Source organism: Ahaetulla prasina, chromosome 6 (assembly GCF_028640845.1).
Source record: "Ahaetulla prasina isolate Xishuangbanna chromosome 6, ASM2864084v1, whole genome shotgun sequence".
NCBI lineage: Eukaryota > Metazoa > Chordata > Lepidosauria > Squamata > Colubridae > Ahaetulla > Ahaetulla prasina.
In genome coordinates, this window is record NC_080544.1 from 91,945,041 (window position 1) to 91,958,979 (window position 13,939).

The 13,939-nt window shown below is 39.0% G+C and overlaps 1 protein-coding gene across 1 annotated transcript in view; it reads right to left on the bottom strand.

The window, feature by feature from the left end:
* The window catches only part of WDR49 (WD repeat domain 49), a 114,044-nt gene extending 102,009 nt beyond the window's left edge, over window positions 1-12,035 (bottom strand). The window contains exons 1-4 of the mRNA XM_058188281.1: window positions 11,578-12,035; window positions 11,245-11,421; window positions 9,863-10,037; window positions 742-909 (exon numbers count right to left, since the gene is read on the bottom strand). Of these exons, the coding sequence (XP_058044264.1) occupies window positions 742-909; window positions 9,863-10,037; window positions 11,245-11,421; window positions 11,578-11,991 (934 nt within the window). The 5' untranslated portion in view covers window positions 11,992-12,035. The remainder of the gene's footprint in view (window positions 1-741; window positions 910-9,862; window positions 10,038-11,244; window positions 11,422-11,577) is intronic.
* Between the last annotated feature and the right edge of the window lie 1,904 nt (window positions 12,036-13,939).

Genomic DNA, 13,939 nt, shown 5'->3' on the forward strand with positions numbered 1-13,939 from the left:
TAACCTTAGACTGTCTACTGTTGACCTCACCCCATTCCTAAGAGTTCTGTAAAGGGCGGTGCACAAGTGCACAACATTTCTACCGTCCCTGTCCTAATATCCCCATTTATTTGTATCTATTTCCTGTATTCATAACCATGTTTATACTTATATCTGTAATCTTATATATGCTTGACAAATAAAAAGTAAAATAAAATAAAATATCTATATCTTCTATGCCAGTGATCTCGCCAAGGAACTCTAGGCGGCTTACATTGATATGATTAAAATATGATATAAAATGTTAAACAATAAATAAAAACCATACATTTTTAAAATTCAATTAACCAAGATGGGAATGCTTGAACCTCAGATTCCACTCAATAAAATTTCTCTGTAATTTTTTTCTCCTTTGATCTAAGTTTCAAAAGCAAATTTCCATTCATGAAACACAATGGTAGCTAATAGGAAAGAAATGCAGATTTTTTTCTAAGTGTCGGTCTTTATGTATGTAGTCAATTGACCAATCTTTCCCTATAAAATCTTCTTTTTTAAAGGAGAAGCCCAAGATAGCCAAGGTCAAGATCAATGGAACCCAACATGCTCATGTCAGTGCAGATCCCAACCAGAATATATGTGGACTTTTCTATCTACTGTCATGTTCTGAATTGTTATATTTCAGCCATTTCTATTCTTTTACTCATTACATTTTATACCCATTATATTTTATAATAATGGAAAAATCAGAAGGAATATACATACCTATTAAGTTAAGTCTGGAATGAAAGTCAAAGGCATTGACTCCTTGGTCAATATGGAAAGCTGTCATTGTTAGGCAAGGACTTAATTTTTCCCTCCAGGCTAGCGCCAATGTCTTTGTGCTGCTGGTGGTAACAGACAAGAATGCATCTAAAGACGAGCTGTACAAAACTAAAATAGGACAGAGATGACATTAGAATTAAGTTCTGCCAAAGCAACAGTTCTTACCTTGAACTGAGTCAGTTGTGGTCACGCAACTGTTGCTTAACTTTACTTAATATTGGATGCATTAGGATATTTTAAACTTTTAGATGAGTTCAGTGGTGAAATCCAAATTTTTTTACTACTGGTTCTATGGGAGTAGCTTGGTAGGAGTGGTGTGGCTTGGTGGGTGTGGCTTGGTGGGAGTGGCAGGGGAAGGATATTGCAAAATCTCCATTCCCACCACAGTCCAGGGGAAGGATACTGCAAAATCCACATTCCCTCCCCACTCCTGGGGAAAGGATATTGCAAAATCTCCATTCCCACCCCACTCTGGTGGTGGTATTTGCTGGTTCTCCAAACTGCTCAAAATTTCCACTACTGGTTCTCCAGAAACTGTCAGAACCTGCTGGATTTCACTCCTGGATGAGTTCCTTCATAAATTCATCCCATTCATTTCCATATTCATATGAAGATTTCTGTAGGAAGCCTTGTACACTTTGTAATACCTTGTATGCAGATATATATTTAGGTTGAGATGTAGTGGGGGGGAGGGTATGGCTATACCTATGAATGTGTTTATGCAGATGTGTGTGTATTTCAATTTCCATGGCAGCTCACTTATACATAATTCTATCAAAATATGTAAATGCAATATTATATTTCTAAAAGCATTTTGCACATATTTCTAAAAGCATTTTATTTTAAAATGTGCATTTAAAGCACATTTTGCTCTGAATTAAAAACTATATTACAGCACTCAGAAAAAAAAACAGCCAGTTATTTCCCCAAGTATACAGTACTATAGTCAAGGAGCTAAAATCAAGGAAACATTTTAGAAAATTAGTTACTGATGTAGGCGGGCTGCATCTTCGTAAACAACATGAAATTTAAAAGGTAGGTGGATGCTATCCTAAAAAATTACTCCCTACTTGAAAGGCAACGATTTTGTATCACTTTTGATGACCTAACAGTATATGTCAGCTCTGGATTCTTTTCTCATAAACAATATGGTTATTATTGCTTTTTATCAGACTTTGAAAATATATTTAGCGATAATAAAGTTCAAAACTAGTGAAGAACTTGATGTCACCTTCTTGAACAAATACTTCAGTTGTTATTCCTTTTTCCTTGAATGGGCAGCTTTGTTTCTTGAATAAGAACTCCCCAATTATATCTTTTTTGGTTAATATACAGTAAAGAACTCTAAATGAACAACATCTTTAATTTGATTACTGAATTAACTTGTCTACCCAATTTGCAAAATAAATTAAATAATGCTGTAACGAAACAGGTTGTCAATTCTCGAAATGATTCTAGCTGAAGCCATATTTTCCTTGCTTTGTTTCTTAGTTGCCGTACCTATGGGATGGAGGGGGACTTATGGAATGTAGACTGTTTTCCTCCTATGTGTGAGACATAACAACGATAAGGCTCCAGAAAACCAAGGCCAGATCAACATGCCCTAGCAACGGCAGGAGAGAGTGCTGAAAAGTTCATCACCAGCTTGGTTGATCAACGTGACCTGTGACACAAACTAAAGTCATGGCTCCATTCTCTCCCCCCACCCCCCATGTTTATTCTCTAATGAAATGAAGACTTGATAGGCTCAAATTGTTGTTCTTTCAGAGCTACAACCCCCTTCCAGAAATCTTGGCATAGCTCATAAAATCATCTGCTACAATGTCCTACCTGTCAATGACTACTTCAGCTTCAACCACAACACATGAGCACACAATAGATACAAACTTAAGGTAAACCACACCAAACTCGATTGCAGAAAATATGACTTCAGCAACAGAGTGGTCAATGTCTGGAATGCACTATCAGACTCTGTGGTTTCATCCAAAACCCCAAAAATTTTAACCTTAGACTGGCTACTGTTGTGACCTCACCCCTTTCCTAAGAGATCTGTAAGGGGCGTGCATAAGAGCACCAGCGTGCCTACCGTCCCTGTCCTAATGTTCCCTTTAATTGTATTCATTTTATGTATTCAATTCATGCTTATACTTATATATATGATCTAAAACGTACTTGACATATAAATAAATAAATAAATAAATAAATAAATAAATAAATAAATAAATAATAAATAAATAAATAAATAAATGGTCAGTAAAGATGTTCTTGTTGAACTTAATTCCTGGACATTGCATTAATGCAGTTTTCTAGCCATTATGAGTTGGTTTGCCATCACTTGTTCTTGGGGTTTTATTCCTTATGTTTAATTTTTTTTAAAACAGGTCAACAACATCCCTGCTTAACTTGCAAGATCAGCAAAGATCAGCTAGATGCTGCCACCTGGTGTGACTTAGTGAAGATCCATGACTGGCTTCACGCCGGCTATTACTTGAACGTGAAGGCTATGAAGCAGAGATGCAAGAACCCTGCTTTCTGATAAATTAGGTTTATTGTATATTTTAAATATTAGAAATGTTGTTACTACATCAGAAAAGTAGCAAGTGCCAATTACAAGCACACATGTATAAACACACACACACACACACACACACACACACAGACAGACACACGTGTGGAGTTAGCCAGCATTCTCTTTCTCTCGTCTCTTCCCAGGAACAAAACTTCCATTTCCTTTTCATACCAGTGTGTGTTAATAGTCTAAGGCAGGGGTCTCCAACCTTGGCAACTTTAAGACTTGTGGACTTCAGCTCCCAGAATTCCTCAGCCAGCAAAGCTCTTGATCATCTCTCTGTTTGAGAGTGGTTGATATCCGTGCATTGCTCTAATAATGGACCTATCTGGTCTCAGGCCATCTGTGCCCTCACAGGACCCATATACATCTTCACATTCAATGCATAATTTATCAGACTTTTAACATTCTAATGCTAATTCAGATTTTTAAAATGCTTTGTAGCAAGTCTACAAAAGGGCAGGCAAAAACAGTTTTTAAGTATCCTGTGATGAATTTAGCTTCTGCCCCCACTTGAGTCAATGAAAGATATCTCAGGAACAGCCTGATAAAATCTTCACAAGCATGAATCCTAGACAAACTCTGCTTACAAATTAGCCTGTTGGTGAATGAAAAGGACAGACATTCTTCTGATGAGGATGGTAAGATCAGTAGCCAGCATGAAATGAATTTCCTCAACTCCTTGGATATCCCTCGGAGTTTTCAGTTTTTAAAATTGTTCCATGTTTTTCCCCCCAACATTTGTCATTTTTCCTCTGGAATTTTTTTTTAAAAAAGTAAGAAACCAGATGTTCCAATTGTGCAATGGTGGGATTCAAATAATTTAATAATGGGCCGGGATAGCTCAGGCTGTTAGAAGCCTGTTATTAGAACACAGCAGCCTGCAATTACTGCAGGTTCAAGCCCGGCCCAAGGTTGACTCAGCCTTCCATCCTTTATAAGGTAGGTAAAATGAGGACCCAGATTGTTGGGGGGGCAATAAGTTGACTTTGTAAAAATATACAAATAGAATGAGACTATTGCCCTATACACTGTAAGCCGCCCTGAGTCTTCGGAGAAGGGCGGGATATAAATGTAAACAAAACAACAACAACCAGTTTGCTGCCCTAATGACTGGCTGGGTGGGCATGGCTATGGTGGATGTGGCCAGGGGTTGTGACAGGCAGCACTCGGCCTCCTGCACCCCCCTGGGAGCAAAAATGGGCCACGGGGGCACCACCAGCCCCTTGCGCTCTGTTTTGGGCCTAGTAGGCCTCCCTGCAGCCTCCTGGGAGCAAAAACGGACTGCCGGGGACTCCTGGAAGGGGTGGGGCGGGGAGGGGCAGGACCAGTCAGTAATTTAACAACTGGTTTCGCCAAACTAGTCTGAACTGGTTGAATCCCACCACTGCAATTGTGTCTTTATTTTCCAAACATTTACATATTTTGACTTCACCTGTATTCCTGTATCAGAATTTATATATATCATTTCATCAGCTGTCTGGTATCTCTGCCAGGGTATAAGTCAGTGTAGCTCATCCTGGAATATCTAAAACATAAGCATTTGTTTCAGAGAGCCCTCATGAATTTCAGCAATCTGAGAAACGTATAGGTGATATGTTCATATATTGCATTTTTATGTGCTTGTGTGCAGACAATTGAAGACCATTATTTAAAAAACCTACTGAGTAAGAAAGGTTCCAAATAAATCTCTAAAATTCAAAGTTGTTTTGCCTCTGCAAGAATGAAACATTAAAATAAACACATTTTCTACCAGAAGATGTAAGTATTTGGGAAATAGATTTGTTATAGGCTTCTGAAATGTTTGCTTGGCAATTTATGTGGTGAAATAGAATTTCTTTTTTTTAAAAAAATTAAGGGCATACTTTAGCAATACAGGAGGCCTTGGGGACTTTTATGAGAATAAAATATATGTTATGAGCCAACTAATCTTTACAATTCTACTTGTTCCTGACTAAATTAAGCTGTAAATCAACCTCCTTGGAAGATGTCTGACTAGGAAAGGTGATGTCGGAGCAATTTTTGCATCAAGAGAATGCATGATAAATTAAAATGCTCTGGTGCCTGAAGAAAAGATGAAGAAATTAAACAGCAGAAAAGTATGTTCTTAGAGAATGATAAAATCAGAATTGGAAATGGATGTGAAAGTTATTAATGTAACTAGTTTGGGTGGAGAAAATGCACAACTAGGGAATTCATAAGACACAAATATCTACCCCCAGCAATGGAGACCTCTTACTTGTAATAGCTAGCATATAAAATAACAATAGCACTTGGACTTATATATCACTTCACAGTGCTGGCAAATTGCAAGCAGCTGGCAGTCAGCAGAAATACCCTGCAATATTATCTACGGGACCGCCTACTGCGACCAGATACCTCTCACCGACCCGTGCGCTCTCACAGAGAGGGACTCCTCAGGGTGCCGTCAGCTAGGCAGTGTCGTTTGGCGACGCCCAGGGGAAGGGCCTTCTCTGTGGGGGCTCCCACCCTCTGGAACGAACTCCCCCCAGGACTCCGTCAACTTCCTGACCTTCGAACCTTCCGTCGCGAGCTCAAGACACATTTATTCATCTGTGCAGGACTGGCTTAGATTTTAAATTTAGAGGGGTTTTAAATTGATTTTAATATTTATATTTTATATTTATATTTCTATTTTTAATAATTGGGCGTTAGAATAAGTTTTTTAATGATTATTTTAATTTGTATATTGATGTTTTATATGCCTGTGAACCGCCCTGAGTCCTTTGGGAGATAGGGCGGTATATAAATTCGAATAATAAATAATAAATAAATAAATAAATAAATACTGCATTCTAACTACTGCGCCACCACGGCTCTTAAAAATAAGTTATTTTTTTAAAGAATTCTTAAAATTTTCCCCAGCCCTCAAAAGTATCTTGAAACGGATCTGGATCATAGATGGAAAAGGACACAGACACTTGTCCTCCCAATTTCACTGATAGCCCATTCTGTTGTGGAAAAATGTCAATTTTCAATGGCGAGCGAAAGCAATAATAGAATAGAACAGAATAGAATAGAATAACGGAAGGGACCTTGGAGGTCTTCTAGTCCAACCCCCTGCCCAGGCAGGAAACCCTACACCATTTCAGACAAATGGTTATCCAACATCTTCTTAAAAACTTCCAGTGTTGAAGCATTCACAACTTCTGGAGACAAGTTGTTCCACTGGTTAATTGTTCTAACTGTAAGGAAATGTATCCTTAGTTCTAAGTTGCTTCTCTCCTTGATTAGTTTCCACCCATTGCTTTTTGACCTGCCCTTAGGTGTTTGGTCTCTGACATTTCAGTAGAAGATTACATGGGAATTCTATCTGGGAGAAGGAGATACAAGGGCACAATAAGGAAGAGGACTGGGGTGTTACTGTTGTTGTTGCTTAATATGACTGTTTTGACATGCTTATTGTTTTTATATTATTTTAAGAACCAAAGTGGTACAGTGTTTAGAATGCAGTATTGCAGGCTGCTCTGTTCATTGCCAGCAGTTCAATCCTGACTGGCTCAAGGTTGACTCAGCCTTCCATCCTTCCAAGGTCGGTAATTGAGGACCCAGATTGTTGGGACCGATATGCTGACTCTGTAAACCGCTTAGAGAGGGTTATTTAATAGAATAGAATATATAGATATAGAATAGATATAGATGAAACCAAAGACATTGACATGTACAAACTTCAGTGATCGCTGGACTCCTCACCTAAGGATTGCAGAAGAGCCCCAAACAAATCAAGGTTACAGATAATATATATTAAGTTGTTGCACTACTTTTCCATTGTGATGGGACTATAATTCTCAGAATGCAAATGCGAATGTGAATCCACTTTTGTTCCTTTGAAATATTTAAGAGTAGAATAAGGTTCCAAACTGGAGATCTCTCACTGAAGTAAATACTGAATTCGGTATTTTTTTTTTTTTCACTCAGTCCCACTTCTCTGCTTATTCTAACTCCTGGAATAGGAATCTAAGTATGCCATAACAAGCAAGTAAGGAAAATGAATAACAGGACAGAGCAGAACAGATGCTGTGGTTATTTTTTCTTAAACTGTACTATGGGATTTAACAGATGTCTCCAGGTTGCAACTTGACAACTTAACGTTGAAATGAAAGTTTGAAATTTTGTATTAATGGGGACACTTTTATGACAGAAAGGGGAGCGATTCCTCTCTGCGGACTAGACATTTATTAATTATTCAGATCTGAATAATTTATGTCGTTTATGGAAAATGCTTTATTGCTTTAGAATTTAAAGAGCCTCTTCATAATATGAAGCATTTCAGAGCCCATTGTTATCATCTTCAAGTTTTGGTTTAAAAGTGAACAAGTGCTGGAGTTAAAAAGAATAAGAAAGAAAGAAAAAGAATGTAAGACTACTGAAAAAAGAAGAAGTCAAGTTTGATGGTAGATGGTATTTTAATGACTCCTTCATTCTGGTAATCATCAGTTGGAATCCTCCTTTTCTCTTACTTTAAATTATTTCCACCTTTGACCTGAAATTCTGAAGGATGCGATAGCAATAGCACTTAGACTTATATACCACTTCATAGCGCTTTACAGCCCTCTCTAAGCGGTTTACAGAGTCAGCATATTGCCCCCAACAATCTGGGTCCTCATTTTACCGACCTCGGAAGGATGGAAGGCTGAGTCAACTTTGAGCCTGATGAGATTCGATCTGCCAAACTGCTGCAGCTGGTGATCAGCAGAAGTAGCCTGCAGTACTGCACTCTAACCACTGCACCACCGCAGATAGACAACTGTTAATTGATAATTAGGGCAAAATGCCTATAAAAAGCATGTCCTTCACAGCCCTCCACCTCAAAGAAAACAATTGTTAAATTTTCCTCCTGCTTCCTAAATCTATCATCTTTCCTCCTCCCTCAAAAGGCATCATGCCAAAAGGCAGGACTTTAACTACTATTCTATCTCTGTCAACTTCTCTATGTTGACCTGCCCTGTGGAGATCAAAGTCCCAGAAGGCTTAAGTGAAAGGCCAACTCCTCTTTATCCAGATAAATGTCTATTTGTCCTTCATTTTTGGGAGTTTTCTTATAGCCTTCCATTTAAGACCTTCCTTTAAAAGTAAACCTAGCTCCTTGTAAACTTTATGTAGATTCATAAACTTTACAAAGACACTGTCATTGTTCCGAGTAATGAACTCCGGGAAGTCAGGACTCTGACACTTCGTTCAGGTTCAAGAAACCCATTATTGAGTACATCATATCGGCACTTAGAAAGCAGAAGCTATCTCTAAATTATTCCCGCGCATAGGGATAGTTAAAAGAATGAGACCTCCCCCACCCACACCCTATGTCTCTCAGATCACAGGGGCCAATCAGTCCAGATGTAGGTTTCCACTCAACTTTGACAGGTGTACATTGACATGACCTTGGTTCTCACACTGGCTGGTAGATGTTATAGCTAGCCAGCTGAGACACCACATTCCTGAGTCCCCCCCATACTCTCCCCCTCCCCCTTGAATGGCAACTAAGAAACAAAGTAGAAGTAAGCATGGCTTTAACTGAAGTCATTTTTCAGATTGACAGTCAGACCTAGTTACTGTTCAGATGGGAGGTACCCAGGGGTGAAATCAAGCAGGTTCTGACAGGTTCTGGAGAACCGGTAGCAGAAATTTTGAGCCATTCAGAGAACTGGCAAATACCACCTCTGGCTGGCCCCAGAGTAGGGTGGGAATTGAGATTTTGCAATATCCTTCCCCTGGAGTGGGGTGGGAATGGTGATTTTGTGGTATCCTTCCCCTGCCATGCCCACCAAGCCATACCACATCCACCAAGCCGGTAGTAAAAAGATTTGGATTTCACCACTGGAGGTACCAGAACATCTCAAGGTTGTAAGCTAGGTTTGAAAATCTTACCCACTAAGGTAAGATCTTCCCCCACCCTCCTACACTTCTGCAACAGCCTGAAGACCCGGATCTTCTGGTTTGCCTGGGGACCAAATGGGGGAATTCCATACTGGAGGCAGCTGCTAGATAGATAGCTGATTCCACCTCCCCTCTCCCTTGCTCTCTGCTTTCCACCGATCCATTTTTTGGTTAGCATATTGATATATTTATTCTCATTGTGTTCCTTTGTCATTGTTTGTTTATTCTTTTATTATGTTACTTCTCTTCTGTTTACACACCTTTCATTTTTCTCCTTTTTTATTATTGTAAGCCACCTAGAATAGCCCTATGACAAGACGGACAGCAAACAAATTTAACAAATAAATAAAATAAAATACCTGTGAAGGCAATGACAAATCACTTCTCCACTGTAACCCAGGAAACTGCATTGGTGGATAGGTTGCCCCTGAGTTGAGGGCATGGTTTATATTTAATAGGGCTTAGGAGATATAGATACATTTATCATTTAAAAGCAGGATTTCATCATTTCAATATTCTTTCTAACATCACAATACATGTCAAAGATAATACTCAAGATTAAAAGAAGACTTTTTTTATTACTCTTCAAATATGTACCTTGCTTAATCCATTCTTTATTATGGATTTTGTGTCTTAAGGTGTGGCAGCATTTGTGATACCCAGAAACCAACTCCTGCCAATTAATTGTCACTGTCACATTTTCATCTTCAAGAGAACTGGGAGGCCGTTCAAACAATGAAATTAAGGCTGCATTGAAGATAATTGCTTGGACCTATACAAGAATTGATTCAGTCTTTTAACCATTTCGAAACATTTCAAGACAACCCATTACCAATGTCACACAAATACCTCTCTTTTGTTATAAATTCATAATTGGTAGGCATTTAAATTTCATGGCCACAGCTATGTCTAATTTATTGTTATAGTAGTTGTTATTATTGAGAGTTCAGAAAAATATTTAGGGAAGGACAACGGAAATAACTCAGATCTATATCTGGGCAAGGTGTCTACTTTAACAAGAGCCTGAATATGGAAGGAAGGTGACCTAATTTAATCAAAGAATGTAAGCAAATACTTGGGAAACTCAAATTAATTTTGTGCAGCTCAAGAGCAGGAGGAATGAGAAACAACTGAGTTCAGTGGGCATTTGGTTTGGAAGAGAAGAAATCCTAAATAATAAAATTGTGAAGTATTTCAAGGAGCCCACAAGAGGTGCAATCTAACCTCAGCTTAAAAATCTCTGAGGAAGAAAGTCTATAGTATAGTGGAAGATCAAATGGGTTGCATGCAAACCTACTTCAGTTCAGTTTCTAGTTTCTCCAGATAGGATGAGATGAAGTATAAATCTAGAGAAATCTAAAGAGATCTAGGGAGCCATTATGGTATATGATTTAAAGTGTTGAACTATAGCTGACCATATCCAAGTTCAAATCCATGTACAACTATGGAACTCACTGAGCCCATATCGTGAAGTCATCTCAAATCTTCAGTCAGATCCACCAAGTTTGGTTAGTGTCATATCTTCCAAACCAGGGGTGTCAAACTTGATTTCATCAGGGTTGTGTTTGATCTTGGAGGGGGGAAGGGGAGGTGGCCAGCTTGACATCACTTGTGTCGGGGGCATCTGTTGCCCAAGTGCTCTGCCAGCAAAAACATACTCCCGAGCTCCATTTTCAGCTGAGACGGCCTCTTGCAGCCTTCTGCCAGTGAAAAAAGAGCCACTCTGAGCTCTGTTTTCATTGGCAGAGGCACCACAGGCTGGACCTTTGCTATTTCCACAGTGGTCCCGTGGACCAGATCTAAACACCCTGTAGGCCAGATCCGGCAATCTTGTTCCAGACAATCTTGTTTCCAGCCTTCTGTTACGTAAAACTCTGAAGGGAACTTTCTCTGGTTTGTACTATGAAACTGTTAGCACTGAATGTATAGCATTACAAGATCATATTGCACCACAATTCTAGATGTTGTGCCATACTTGCCTGTCCACAGACATCTCCCAGGCTCAGAATAGCTTCGTTTCCATCATGAGGGTTATACCAGTAGTGCATGCATGTCACTGTTCCCTCAAAGCCTTGAAGCCTGTATTGACACGAGAACTTTTTTTTGAAATTTAACTCTGCAAAATGGATCTCTTTGTTTGTAAATGCAACGGCTACCTAAAGGGTGAGAGGAGGCATGGGGACAGAAAAAGAAGAAAAAAGAATATTCCTTGAGAACCACCATTCTTGGATCACCAGTCAGTTATTTTTATCATTATTATTCACCATCCTCTCAAAAAATTGTGCTCCATTTCCATCAGTTCATCAACCTACCTTGTTAACATTTGGTAATGCAACCAGAGAAGTCACCCAGAGGTCTTTGGGTTTCACAGCTTCTGTAGTGATTTGCACCATCTTTTGTAACTTTAAGCTTTCTCCCCAGATGCCAAGCAATCCATTTCTGCTCACAGTCAGGTATTTGCTGGGGTGTTTAAAACATATCACATTCTGAATAACATCTTTATGTATTGTTGGGAGAAAACGGAGATCTTTCCACTGGGGAATGACTGACATCTTGGTTCGTTCATCTCTTTCATATAGCTCAAGAAGCACAAAGGAAGTCAATTTATCCCAATCGATAAGGCCATCCCGGATCAAATCTATCTTATCAAAAAGCTCACCATATTCCTCCTTAGTGCCTTGCTTAATCTTTGCAGACATTGTATTGACAAATGATTCTCGAGTCATCAGACCCTTGTTTCCACTGGATTCTGAGGACTTGTAAGAAGAACAGAGTAAGAAACAGAGTTTAAAGTTTTTTGTTTAAATAGCAGTAACTCGGTGATGTTTTTTTACTAGACAACTCTCATAAGTTTTCATTGAAAGCTACCATGTATTTATAGGCACATCAAACAATATGAAAATTGTATATGAACATACTCTAAACTGGAATAGCTTCAGGAACTGGCACAACTAAGAGGCAACTGTTGACCCACTATAGCTGGTCTTACTGTTAGGTGGAATGAGGTAATCATTCTGATAAAGATGTTGAGAGAAAGACATTGGAGCAATATTTTATTTAGGTATCTATTTTTTTAAAAAAAACTTATATGGATGGCCATCTTCTGTACCATAATTCTGCGTTGTGCACAACGTGATTGGTTCAGTGCTTCTGAAGCTAGCCTGTTACCTTTAAGTTTAGTGCCCAATGTTTTCCTAGAGGCAGTGTTGAAAAATGGTTATTGCCCATTCAGTTGGCAAGTCTATTTAAAATGTCACATGTATGTGTGTCAATCTTGCAATGTAGACTACACAGGAAGCACAGCCTGATACACCATTTTTAATTTATTATAAGGTTATATTTTTTAAAAAATCTTCTAAGTCTTCTAAGCACATTTTACCCCTTCTCCCATTGTCTTTACAGCTCAAAAAATTAAGGAGGGTCCCTTCCAAGCTGCTTGCCTCTCCCACTTTCCTGCAGTGAGCTAAGTTGTCTGATCATTTCCTTGGCTACCACCCTTCTCCATCTCTGAAGATCCATCCCACATGTTAAGCGAGTCCAGCTATAGGGTTGCACAATTTAATGTTTTGAGGACCTTGGCTGCATAGTATTAACATTGCTATGGTAACCATTTGAGTTTTTGGATTTGATCATTATGCTATTAATTATTGTTGGCCACCCAGAGGTCAAAAGTAGAGGTGAGTAGCTATATTAAATCAAATAAATAAATAGAAATAATAGATTTGGTTGAATATTTTTAAAAAAATCTTCTAAGTCTTCTAAGCACATTTTACCCCTTCTCCCATTGTCTTTACAGCTCAAAAAATTAAGGAGGGTCCCTTCCAAGCTGCTTGCCTCTCCCACTTTCCTGCAGTGAGCTAAGTTGTCTGATCATTTCCTTGGCTACCACCCTTCTCCATCTCTGAAGATCCATCCCACATGTTAAGCGAGTCCAGCTATAGGGTTGCACAATTTAATGTTTTGAGGACCTTGGCTGCATAGTATTAACATTGCTATGGTAACCATTTGAGTTTTTGGATTTGATCATTATGCTATTAATTATTGTTGGCCACCCAGAGGTCAAAAGTAGAGGTGAGTAGCTATATTAAATCAAATAAATAAATAGAAATAATAGATTTGGTTGAATATTTTTAAGGCATGGGTACCATATCCTGGAAGATGATCCTATACCAGTGGTGGGTTGCCCCCGGTTCGGACCAGTCCTATAGAACCGGTAGTAAAACCAGGGGGAGGCTCCGCCCACTGACCCGAACGTCATCAAAAGTGATCTGCGCATGCATGCGGGCACGATGCAATCCGGTAGTAAAGGCAAGCGGAACCCACCCCTGTCCTATACAATATGTATTGACTCAGAAGTAAGTTCTGCTTAGCTCCATGGAGATTCTCCAGATGACTGCAAGGAACATAAATCCTTCCATTCTCCACTCTTCATTCAGAACTGAAGAAGCTTCTTGGATGAGAAGTGAAATGTCTTTAAAGCAAAACCAAAGAAAGTCCAATTGCTGTTTGAAAAATCACCTTTGGGACAGTTCTGCTGAGCTCAGCATATTTGCTTTTTTCCAACAAGGGACGAAATGATTTTTGACAGTAGATTTTCTACTTAGTATGGGAAGAACCTCATACTATATGCATGATTAGGAACAAGTCCAACCTCAGCTTTGCAGCTACATAAAA